Source organism: Phalacrocorax carbo, chromosome Z, assembly GCF_963921805.1.
Source record: "Phalacrocorax carbo chromosome Z, bPhaCar2.1, whole genome shotgun sequence".
Taxonomy (NCBI): Eukaryota; Metazoa; Chordata; class Aves; order Suliformes; family Phalacrocoracidae; genus Phalacrocorax; species Phalacrocorax carbo.
In genome coordinates, this window is record NC_087548.1 from 54856125 (window position 1) to 54868755 (window position 12631).

At 46.7% G+C, this 12631-nt stretch overlaps 1 protein-coding gene across 1 annotated transcript; it reads right to left on the reverse strand.

Annotated features, from left to right (window-relative positions):
- Nucleotides 1-6643: 6643 nt before the first annotated feature.
- ATP5ME (ATP synthase membrane subunit e) lies at nucleotides 6644-8976 on the reverse strand. Its single transcript, XM_064438439.1, has 4 exons — nucleotides 8828-8976; nucleotides 8594-8648; nucleotides 8180-8278; nucleotides 6644-6778 (listed from the first exon to the last, which is right to left on the reverse strand). The coding sequence occupies exons 1-4, from the start codon at nucleotides 8861-8863 to the stop codon at nucleotides 6753-6755; spliced, it is 216 nt and encodes a 71-aa protein (XP_064294509.1). The 5' UTR covers nucleotides 8864-8976; the 3' UTR covers nucleotides 6644-6752.
- Nucleotides 8977-12631: the final 3655 nt, after the last annotated feature.

Consider the following 12631-nt stretch of genomic DNA (forward strand, 5'->3'; position numbering starts at 1 on the left):
TACAGCATCGGGGCAGGTGTGCTGTCATGTATTTCCAAGGGAGACCATGCACATATGTGGAGAGTGTCCGTGGGCACGGAGGCTGGGGTGCCAGTGGAGGAGGCTGTTTCTCAAAGCTGTTTCTGATAGGATATAGTCTGTAGGTAAAAGTATTTCCCTGCAGCTAAATCTCAGGGGCTGAAGGGTTCTTTCCTGCCTTCTGCACAGAAGTTGCACCTCTGCTGGACAGTCATCAGTAACTTCTCCTTGGTGGGGAAAGGCTTGTGACAGGAGGAAGAAGTGATCCTTGCAGGTCCATAGGCAAGCAGCATGCACCGGTGGAGCTGAGAGGAGGTGCAGGACTGGTGAGACAACGTACAGCTGCAGTCTGAGATTATCCAACAGTAAAGTGCAGGGTAGCACTTGTCATTCATCCATGGTACCCTGGGACAGGCCCCAACCCCTCATGTCCTGGGCAGTCTCATCCAGGGAAAGCACTAATGACACAACACAATGCCCCAGAGAGGGGCAGCTGGTGAGGGGAAACCCTTCACTCCCCACGCCTGGGGAGTAACTGTGGTGAGATGCTCCACCTGCTACTCCTACTGTCTTCTCATCTGACACACAATTCATGTCCAGCCACAGCATGTACAGCCCTGAGCTCCCTTCTGCCCCTCACTGTGGCTCTCACTCCCACTGCCTAACACAGGCTGAGTGTCTGAGGGGAACACTGACTTTCTCATACTAGGTAGGACAGGTGACGAAACTTTATTTTTTTTTCAAAATGGCACCATCTAACCACATAGCCACTTTGCCAGCAGATTGGGACCACCATCATTTCTGGTCAGCAATCCCTTACTAACAGATGTTTCTACATCTCGTTGCACCATCACACCACACCATTTGCAATTTGCTTCCCACTGGAGGTATTGGCCAGTCAGATGCAGATGAAACCTCGATCACTTCCTACCCACAGTGACCCTCCTCCTTGGCAGCTGGGAGCTGGCTGCCTGTACTTACCGGGCTTGAAGAAGGGAAGGGCCAAGGAACAGATTTTTCCAGCATTTTCCCAGGCCTGAGAGAAAAGGGATGTCATTGCAACACTATTTCAGAAGAGGTCTCCTGATCAATCAACTCCCTGTTGAGGGCTGTAGAGTAATTTAGCTCTGCTTCTGGAATATTTGCCTATACCCCAGGGAAGCGTTTCTGCCTCTGGTTTGATGCAGCTCTCAAGTCAATTGGGAGACCAGAGGGGGCCTGTTTTGTAAGTGATCCACTGAAGGAGGTAATGCACAGAGACCTCAATTCTTGGTTTTGGAGGCAGGGGGTGGGATGGGGTAGGGAAATTAATATCCTTGTGAGGCTGGTGGGGGAGGTTTCTCAGAGAGGAGCTCAGGGGCACAGAGCAAATTTTCCCTCCATGCAGGACGATAGGCTTGTCTGAGCGGTGAGCTACCAAGAGGTTTTTAATGATGTGGCTTGGTCATCATCTGCTGTCCCAGATGGAAGGTGTAGGACAAGCCGACTCAAGACAGGACCTCTTTGCTCTGCTATGGAACAAGAGCATTTGGGTGTCCTTCAGCTGTTCCCTCTGCTGGAGGCTACTTTGCTGCTGCTGCTGCTGCTGCTCTGGGGTTGTGAGTGAAGGTGCCTGACCTGGCACCGCCAGAGATGTGGGAGCACATATGAGGTCTCTGATGCAGGCAGAGCTGTGAGGGTGGCAGTTCCTGCAGAGAGGGAGGGAAAGGCTGCCAGGGAGAGCGGAGACCATGGTGCTGTCTTCAGCCACCTCTTGGGGATATGGGAGGAGTCGTTACTGTCTTTTCTTAGCTGGCCGCCGTCTGACTCAAGCTAAGGAAATGCTGCTCCTGTGTGGGGGAGGCAGGACAGGAACAACTTAACCTCCACTCAGCTCTTCAAAGGAAGAGATGGTACTGAACGCCACAGGTGGGGTATGGATCCCAGCTCCTCCCTCCAGGTAGATGGGTGTCATGTCTTGGCACTCAGCAGAGTGGCTTTGTTCTTCCGGCAGCTCCAGATCCTGTGTAAGAAAACCTTTGCGAGACCCCAGAGAGTACTGTATCCAAGTAAGATTTTATTGCTGTCTGGGCTGAATGTGGCTTGCACCATCTATCACTAATGCTTGCAAGAGAAAAATCTTTTTACTCTGTACCTCTTCCTCCAATCCTTCCACGAAACCTTAAGGTGGGGTATGGGAAAGATTAGGAAAAACATTCAGTAGAGACAAGCTCCTTCTCAAGCAGCAACAGAGCACTGAGGAGTCAGGCAAACCATGTTCCAGCAGAAGAAAAGGTGGGTGCAGTGTTTTCCAGACTACAGAGCAAACATGGGGGATTTTCTCTCTCATATCTTTTGAGAGGAAAGGCATTTTCTTGTTGCTTCCTTCCTCACCTTTCCATTTCCAGACAACTGGTTTACTTTCTGCTTCAGTCTTTACTTCTTTCCAAGAAAAAGTTGCCTTTTGACAGAGCTATCTGTCTCCTCCCTGCTTTCTTCATCCCTTGCCACCTTTACGCTTGTGTAATGCCACCTTGGGTCAGATGCTCTGTCTTTCCTGCTTCCTCCTCTGCACCTTTCAACAAGTTGTGGTTGCTGTTACTTGCCGCTGGGGGTTGCAGTAGCCTCGGGCTCAAAGACAGCTCTTTCTCTGATTATCTCAAAATCCATTGCCAAACACAACTTTCATCAAGTTTGCAGACAAATATTGGCCTTGGTGTGAAGTCATGTAGCCAAGAATTGGCCTCACTTATTTTTAGCGGCAGCAGATCCTTATCAAAGGCTTATTTAACATGTCCACCCCATTTTTTTCTCTTACCTCTAGCAGTCTGGAAAATAATTTATGCCCATCCTTTCTGCAGCAGTCTTTAGATGCATCTGCAGTCTGTTCTCATGTTTCCCCCTTCCTCTAGAAGCAATTCCATCAGCTTTCTTAGGATTGCAGGGGCTAAAGACTGGAACTGAACTCCCTCAATTGCAAGCAGCCTGATCATGCACCACACAGGAAACAACCTTACAGCAACAATACCTGACCACGTAAGTCCTCTTAGTCTGCTGCAGGTGCAAAGCCAAGCTCTTACCTTTTGCACCTTTGGATGGTGCTTGCACAACTGCTTGAGCACAGAGTCAGATGGATTACTTGCACTTTCCATGGGCTTGCCTCTCTCTTCTGTGAGTTTCATCAACAAAAAAATTAAGCCCTGTATCCAAAAACCTGTATGAATCCTATTCATAGAACATGCGTATGAAATAGAGTAACCAAACTGACACAGATGTAAAAAAGAACATATGGTCCCTTCTAATTGGAGCAACATAACTAAGTTTGAAATATTTGGAATACTTTGCCAACTGATATTCTTAGAATTTGCTATATGTGATTAGTTAGAAGGGCATCTGGAGACACTGTATAGTTGAGTAGAATAAATAAGGGAAATGTACTAGAATAAGCTAGTTCAGTATCAGTAAGAATTGTGTAACCAAGCCAAAATGAACTGTGCATTTCCAAAGACTGAGCTCAACCAGCAGACATGGTGAGGAAGACTATTGATGACCACCAGAGGACCCTGGAAGACCACCAGTGAACATGAATACACGTGTTGAGGACAATTGCATCTATTAATGAGTTCCAAGAATAGTATTAATATGATAATAATTTCATAGAAATCTAATGAATATGTATATTTTGATTGCATATAACCCCTGTAGTAGAGCAACTCAGTGCACACGCTAGGTGGGGCAATCCCCTGCGTGCCCAGCGCTACAAAAAACAATGCCTGCTTTCTAAAGCTACAAATTGAGTTTTAGAGGGTTCTTACATTTACTGACTTACAGTTTCTAAACCTGTCACAGAATCAAAGAACAAAATGATCTCTGGACTCTTGTTAAAGCCTGACCAGCCACATTGTCGGAAATTTCTCCGTACTTGCTGCAACCCATGTCTGCTGCATCCAGTCCTTTTGCCATGCACCTCTAAGTATGATGCTGTCATTCCCCAGGATCTCCCTCAGCCGAAAACAATTAGTTCACCCCTTGGCCTTCTCTTAGGAGAAAAAAAAAATTACTCATCCATTTCAGTCCGTTTGCATGTTAATTTTCCTAGTTGATGCTGTAAGATGTATTAGTGTTCACAGGTACCTCAGTCTTGCTGTAAATAGTATTAATCTGACTGTAGCTGTTTAGCATTGGCTTTTTTTTGGGCTCCAGCCTGTTAATCAACTGTTGCCTGGCCAGAATGGGGTGGCAGAGTAGTTTGGTCAATACGAGATGGCTGTAATGAGGCTTGTGACACCTTTCCCACCCACATGGGAATTCATCCTGATATAAAGGTATTACAAGCACAGCTTTCTTGGCTGGTCCTGCAACTAGGTTTTGAGGACAGCACCGAAAGGGTGTTGCTTCTGCATCATCCTGGGGTTGGGATTCTTGTACCCTAATCACTACAGATCTACCAGACATCCTTGGCTGCAAAGGAAGAATCCATCCCTTTCACATTTAGAACCCAGCCGAGCATGCATCAGCTAGGTTACAAGAGAGACACGGGCCGCAAATGCACGACAGCTTCCACGGGAAGGGCAGCAACGAAGGCATGATGCAAAAGGTGACAGATGAATTCAGATTAAGTCATTTGTGGTCCCAGAGCTAGACAAAAGAGCAAAACTCCAGGCAGCTAGCACTGCAGGAACACCTGCATATAGCTGCGGCATTTAGTGTCCTCTATGGAGAGAGACCTCTTACCCCACTGCAGGGGCTGGGATCCTGCTCTATGAAAGGCACTGCATTTGCTCACTAGGAAGGACAGGCTCTGCTCTGCTGGGAGCAGCCCCGCTGCCCTTAGAGGGGCCAAATTAGTGCTGTGCACACACACCACAGGCCGCGGAAGTAAAAGGAGGGGAGGGATGAAACTCCGCCCGCTCTGGCACACTCCACACTTCAACAAGGTGGGACAGTTAGGAGGTGAGGGTGAGCAGGTTTGGCCCTCCGGAGAGCAGCAGGTCACAGCTGTTCTAGCAACTGGGTTCAGCTCCAGGAACATGAAGATAAAACCTCTACAGCCAACCCTTAACAGAACAGCAGCATTTCAGTGTTTCAGCTTGAAGTAAATAAGCATCCTGTTATCATCACACTGTGCTCAAGCACTGAGTTGCAGCTGAATCCCAATGTGCTGAGTTTCTGTGGTTTTTCAGTAGCACTTGCTTCACAAAACCAGCATTTGACAGCTCACAGACTAGCACCACAGAGGCTGAGCACCAGTGCTTTTAAAAAAAAAACAACAAAACAATTTTCTGGCAATTCAGATGTAATTAACAGCTCCTGAAAATAAGAGGCTTTTGAAAGAATATTGGCTCCTAAGTACGCAACACATCCTATTACCCTGAGAGGTCAGGATATGATGCATTTTTTGTATTTTACAGGAATAGAATTTTAAACTAATTAGCAGTCTAGATCTTGACTTTCATTTCATTAGTATCACCTGATCAATCCAATACCATGAGGTATACATTCAAGCCAAGAGATAACTAAAAACACAGTCACGACAACAGGTGGCTGATTTTCCTCTTCCCGTTTTCTCCTTGGAAATGCCCCATCTTAACCCCTTTTCCCAGCAGTTATTAAGTGTGCTACACTTCCAATTCAAATCCAGGTTTGTTAATTTCATTTCCTTATACTCCACAGGACTGTTTTCCTTTATTAGTTGAGAATGTGTACTGGTAACGATTTATTTCTTCCAAAGCATAATCTAGAAGAGACTGTGTATTTATTAAGAGCAATTTGTTTAATAAAATATATAATGCTTCCTTAAAGATTGCTATCCCTCAGAAGGATTTAGACCTGAAATCACTCCTTCAGCTGTCTCATCTGCGATGTCAGGAAAAGGATGCTAGCCATGGTCCAAGAAACCAGACCCCCTGAATCTTTGAGTTACTAGCATTATTTACAGTGAGAAAAAAAACCCAGAAAACAAGACAGTTCACTCAACACCGAAATCTACAGGGATAGGCTTTTTACCCTCTTCTGGGACACCTGAGGTCTGTACAGCTGAGGAGGTGCCTTAGCAGCTTACATGCTAAGAGCAGACTTAATTTCACATTAAGAGCCACTGTTGTTTTAGAAGTCAGCCACCTGCATAGCAGGTCATGTCATAGAAAAGAGACAGACTACAATTTGACTGCAACTTGTTCTTAGTTTTGGGGAACAACATTTGACTGTTTGTTAAATCTGAAGAGGTATGTGGTTGGAAATATCTACCTACTGAGTCAGCACTAATTCCTCAGATCTCCGCATGGCTTGACAAGTCACAATCAAATTTGGCTGCACTGTCAAATGCAAGAATTATGCAATATTCCACTGGGGTAAAGAAGCTGAAAAAAGATGACAGTAACTCCCTGGTCATGCCATTTAAATAATAGGTTTAGGCAGCCAGTGCCATGACAGCTTCCCCACCTTTCCAGATATATCAAATGATACGTATTTTCTCATCACAAGCATCACCTATGAGTAACAGGTGGAGTGATTGGCTGTTGCTGGAGGAATACAATGGGATGTTTCAGCTGCAGCAACAGCCAGCTTGTGACAAATGCTTCCTGTCACATTCTCTAGGTACTTCTGCTGCTGTTCTGTGCAATTCACTCAAAAAATCGCAACCAAGTGGTGTAAGCACTTTATTGATAGAATAGCATGCAGAGTCCACCAACCACTGAACAGTTCAGAGTCTAGCCATGTGTTTCCATGAGTGAAACCACGATCCAATCTTCTGTTCATTTCAGTATGGACTCTTCACTTGCTAGAAGGTAAGAAAAAACAAACATATTTAGGACTACTCGTCACTCCCATGCAGTACCAAAACATGCAAAGCATTAGTGGCATCAAAGGCTACCTTTAAGTGTGCCATTTCCTTCTAGCCAGTTTTTATGATTCCCGCTTCTGCTTATTCAAGAGAAGTGTATCTCATTGCTTCTGGGTAAACACACTTTTTTGGCTTACTCATTACTAGATGCCAGTTTTCTGAACTGACAATGCGAATAGGCCCAGAAAAAGCTATCATTACAAATACATCCAGTTATCCATCTTTGAAGAACAACCTTCAAACAACACGTTGCACTGAAGTTTTAACAACTGCTTTTCTAACTGGAAAACCACTGTTGGGAAAGCAGACCGGTCATCTGTGTGCCTCTTTTAAATACATTAAACATTCTCAAGAAATAATCACCAAATTCCATTATTAAGTGGAGTAGCAGCACTGTCGTACAGGCTCTATCTCCAAATACACAAAGTTTCAGCTAAGCTAGAAAACATATGTGTTGTTCATTTAATTTTAGGTGGTTTCGTTCAACATTAGGCTTGTTTAGGACAATGCAAATGTCATTATTTCCCTGGGAAATAGATACTAAGTGTATAGCTGCACCAAGACCAGCTTGAGTTATTAATCAATTTGCTTAGAGTTTGTCTTAAGTATTATGTCCACCTAAAAAAAACCTAGGTGAATTCAAGGCAAAGAACACACTCATCTAAGGCAGGGAGAGGAATCCTGTTAGAAATGCACAGGGCACCCAAGACATAACCTTAAGGATGAGGGAAAGCATGCTGCGGCAGGGATACTACAGGGCAGAAGGGAATGAGAAAAAAGAAGCAGCACTAATCCAAATTGATCCCTTCTGCATCTTCTCTTCATATGAGAGATACAACAAATGAAGCTGACCTTTAACACTAGACTAGTGATACCACTTAAAAGTCTGAGCTGTAATTACAAGCAGTTGGCTAGGACTTCTGATTTAGATCATCAGTCACAATTGTGAGATTTTTGTACTGCATGGAGAAAAGGGATCGTAGGATTGCTGCATCCAGCTGAACAAGGGACATCTGAGCAGTTAATACACAGTTCCAGTTAATTCTCACAGAATAACCAACAGCTTTTAGCAGTTTGTTTTCTCTGTGGAAATTCAGATTGCCATTTAACAAGGCCTGTTTGGTTGCAAGTGTTTTTAACTCTTCCTCTACTGAAGCTTACATTCTGAACAGCTTCTCAAACAGCTATTTACCCTTCACACAGCCCTAACCACTGCTCCATGCATCCACGTGGGCCTGCAGTGCTGGCTGTAAGCCTGAATTTCTCTTAAAAACACAGCAGTCCACCAGCAAGCCAGTGCGTGTGCTGCGGGATGCGTAAGTTAAACTGAGGGACTACCTTCTGCAAGCTCTTTTGCAATCCGCTCAAGTTCTTCACGTTTCTTTTTCTCTTCATCCTCTATCCTTCTCTCTTCTTCAGCAATCGGCTTTAGGTAGTCTGTCATTAACACATTCGCTTTAAAACGCAATTTCTACACGCCGGCACAAAGCTCTGCGCCTGCTAGCTCACTCAGAAAGGAAGAAAGAGCAAACAGTTTCGGGGGCACAAATGCCCATTTCACACGAGTCCGTGGCTCCGAACCAGCAGGAGCCCGCCTCCGCGGGCCCCCGGCAGGGCCAGGCCGCCCCGCTGCGGCGGGGAGGGGGCGGAGAGGGGCCGGGCCCGCGGCTGCGCGGCCGCCACCGGCCGCCTCAAGGTGCCCTTGCGGGCCACGGGAGGGGGGGAGGGGGCCGCCCGGGCCGCCGCACTCACCGTATCGCTTCTTGCCGTAAATCATCCCCACCAGCAGCGCCGAGTACCGGGTGAACTGCGGGGACAGAGACAAGGCCGCGCCCTGCGCTCAGCTCCCGCGCAACGACAGGCCCGGCCAAGGCCCGGCCCGGCCCGGCCCGCCACCTCCCCTCCCGCCCCTGCCGGGGCCGCCGGCCGCTCCCCCGCCCTGGAGGGCACCTACGCGGCGCCGGGGCAGTCGCCCGCCGCCCTCACCTTGATAAGCGGCGAGACCTGCACCGGCGGGATCATCCTGGCGGCGGCGGCAGCGGCCGGACGTGACGGCTGCAGGGCGGCGGCGGCGGCGGGGCGGGAGGCGGGGAGCGCTCCGCCCGGCGGCGGGCGGGGCCGCCGGAGGGGGCGGGCGGCGCGGCGCGACGCCACGCGCTCGGTCCGTCCCTGCCCGGCCACGCGTCATCCCGGAGCGACGAGCTTCCGCCTCCCGACATGGGCCGCGCTCGTTCCCCCCTGACAGAAGGTGGAGGAGCCGCCGCGGGAAGGGGCGGGGCGGCCTTTCCTCGGCGGGGGGAGGGAGGGGCGGGGGCGCGCCGGGTCCCGGCCGGCGGCTGCCCCCGCCCGGCGCCGGCCCGGAGGAGCGGCAGGAGCCGCCCCTTGCCTGTTCGCCGCGGGGGGCGGAGTCACGTCAGTAGGGTGCGCTTCTGCGTGTCGTTCCTGAAGCGTGACATCAAGCTGTCACGTGGTGCCGAGCGACTAAGGAACCTCGATTGTGTTTCGTATTCACAAAATTAAGGAAGCTTAGTCTTAGCTCATTAGTGCCACCATTTTAAAATAATTTAAATCTTTAAATCCTAAACTGTAAAGTTAAACATACGCGGCGAAAGCGTAAGGATATGATTGTTAAACTCCCTGGAAGCTATTGGCCTGTGTTGTTTTCTGCTAATCAAGCCACGGGTAATTGAAATTCTTTCACTGAAATGAAAGGTCTGAAATGTTTTAAGGGAGCCGGTTGGAAGATTCTCAATATTCAATTCATTTGTAGTATTGTCACCAATATCGGCAATAAAACCACGTAACACCAATGTAGTATTAAGAAGCAGGCATTCTTTAGTACGGTGCCGGGTGCGTGGGGGATAATTCCTCCTAGCGTGCATGCCACAAGTTGTGATGGACAAAGCTTATATTGCTCAGTTATATACATATGCCTTAGATTTCCTGGAAGTAATTATAATACTTGCGTCTCAATTACCCATGCATTTTAAGTCCCTTAGGAGCCCCTGAAGGTGGTCTCCGGTGGTCCCTAGTGGCTTGCTGAAGGGGTGTTTTTTGTGTCCTATCCATGAACTCGCAGTCCTTCCACACACAGTCATGAGCTGGCCCATTGAGTAATGTTGTCACAGTGTATTGCGAGGTGCGTTGGTTTCAGCTGGTGTTCTGACCCTTATCTAGGTGGAGATGTCCTTAGTTCCTTTTGCCTTGGTTTCAAACCAAGGCGCCTGCTGCTGGATTGTTTACATCCCTCCAGGAACGTTCCCCATCAGGCTTGCGAAGATTATTTCCTTGAGCGCATTCTTGCCTGAGGCCCCTTACAAAAGTATCGTGAAGTTTTTTTAATTACTGTCGTATGTCCTACCCCAGTAAGACCTGAAAGTGCTTTCACAGATGAAATGTATGTAACTGGTCACTTTTTTTTAAATGTTTCTTTTATTTATTTTGAGTAGCAAGAACTCTGAGAGACACTTGGAGCATTACAAATGAGAGGTCACTGCTGGATGGATATCACTTTAGTTCCAGACACCAATGTCGGTTGTTAATGCCGTGGCCATTCACCACAAAGATCAATGCCAAGTCAGTAACAAACCAGTTACTAGTGGCACAGTGACTGCCTCTTCAGCCACTTCTGTCCAATGTGTGCCCAGGTGAGAGTTCTAAAATCCTTAAATACCTGACAGTGGCATGATTTCAATTAAATGCTGTAACCTCCCAAACACAAAGCAGCAGTGGTATAACTAGGAGTCTTTGTGCTGATCTCCAAAGAGATCATGCTGACTTGTAGACAGGTACTTGCAGAACCAGAACCCAGTCCGGCATTTCTCCAGATGCTAGTATACCAGTTTCAAAAGCTAACAATTCAATGTTAGATCATATATTATCCGGAAGTGTTTTTCAGCTTACTGCTACAAAGAAAAAAGTTGCAAACTGTGATGGTCTTGAATTACTGAATCACTTGTTTTGAGATACAGATAACTTTAATCAGCCGCCTAACTAGCCTTTTCTGTGTACCACCAGCCTGAGGCGCCTTCTGATGACCCAGGATGAGAAACACTGCGCTGGCTGGGTTTTGTTACTCACATACGTGGGTGCTAAACACAAATCGCTTTTAAAAAAGGAAGTAAGTCCCATACATTAAAAGCTCCAAACTCCTAAGACAGGGTATGAAAAAGAAGCATGTTTTACATCTTTCTAAAAAAACAAATTCTCCAGAAGGAGTATGTGGTAACAGTGGATTCTGCTCTTTAGCCTCTGCCTTTATGAATTAGCACTAACTCATTTTTTGACCTTTTGATTTGCAGAAGTGCTTTTCTGAGTTACTGATGGAGTTTGACTTATTCAAAGCATCAAAATGCCTCATTTTTTAACGATTTTGAGCAATTAATTGAATGACATCCCTGTGCTGGAATTTTAAACAGAAAGCACTAAAGCTCTGAGGAAAAATCACTACTGCCCTTCATTGCTTTTGATGATACACAGATAGAACAGATGTCCTGGTCTTCCCCCACCAATGCAGCAGGCAGCTTGGACTACAGGTTGTGATGCTACACCATCACACATGGAGAAGGAAGGGTAAATGGCACCATGAGTCACCTGCAATAAAATCTCAAATCATAAGTGCTAAAGGAGATCTATGTTTTCTTCTCACCACAAAAACATTTATCTTTGTGCCCCATTCAACAGTAGCAAACAAAGAGGTCACAGTTACCAAACTCAAGGCTGCAAACCAAGTTCCTACAGTGAATTTCAGCTTTGCACACTACTGCCGTGTACCATCACACTGAAGAATCAAACTGAGCAAGTCCAAAATTTCTGGCCACTGACTTTATTTTACTGAAAAATCCAATTGCAAGAGCTGCCCTTGGTTTATCAGATGCCAAACAGTAACTTTGACTATGTCTGCTCCAGACTTGCCCCTGTACTCAGCACTGGTGAGGCCGCACCTCGAGTACTGTGTTCAGTTTTGGGCCCCTCAGTATAAGAGGGACATTAAGTTGCTGGAGCGTGTCCAGAGAAGGGCAACAAAGCTGATGAAGGGTCTGGAGAGCAGGCCTTATGAGGAGCAGCTGAGGAAGCTTGGGTTGTTTAGCCTGGAGAAGAGGCTGAGAGGAGACCTTACTGCTCTTTACAGCTACCTGAAAGGAGGTTGTAGCAAGGTGGATGTTGGTCTCTTCTCCCAAGTTACTAGCGATAGGACAAGAGGAAATGGCTTCAAGCTGCATCAGGGAAGGTTTAGATTCAATATTGGGAAAAATGTTATTTACTTCAAGAGTGGTCAGGCATTGGAACAGGTTGCCCAGAGACGTGGTGGAGTCGCCATACCTGGAGGTATTTAAAAGGTGTGTAGACGTGGCACTTCAGGGCATGGTTTAGGAGACATGGAGGTGTTGATTTGGCGGTTGGACTTGATGATCCTAGAGGTCTTTTCCCAACCTTAATGATTCTTTGATTCTATGAAACTTACATGGACGTCTGAATTGTCCTAAGAAACAGCTTCCTGGTAAGCTGTAAGATAATTATTTACACTAACTCAGTTGTTTTCAAATAAAATGGAAAAAAATGTAAACCATTTACAATGTTTATTGTGATTAATCACAAATCCTGTCTCTGCAAAGAACTCCAGCTATGACTGTTACTTTTTTATAGTGAATGAAGAGCTCTGTACGTTCATCATTATTCTGAAGGCTGCAAACTGAAGCTGCACCCTTCAGCAGTCTTCTAACAGAATTTTCAGTCAGCAGTATTTGTTATGGAAGGCAGAGATGGCAGGGCTGCAAGTGACTGTTAACG

Excerpts from the sequence above, each read along its gene's own strand:
- ATP5ME (XM_064438439.1), bottom strand. The coding sequence starts at position 8,863 with ATGATCCCGCCGGTGCAGGTCTCGCCGCTTATCAAG. Across the intron at positions 8,649-8,827 it reads AGGTCTCGCCGCTTATCAAG|TTCACCCGGTACTCGGCGCT; the intron begins GTGAGGGCGGCG and ends CTGTCCCCGCAG. Across the intron at positions 8,279-8,593 it reads TTACGGCAAGAAGCGATACG|ACTACCTAAAGCCGATTGCT; the intron begins GTGAGTGCGGCG and ends TGTTAATGACAG.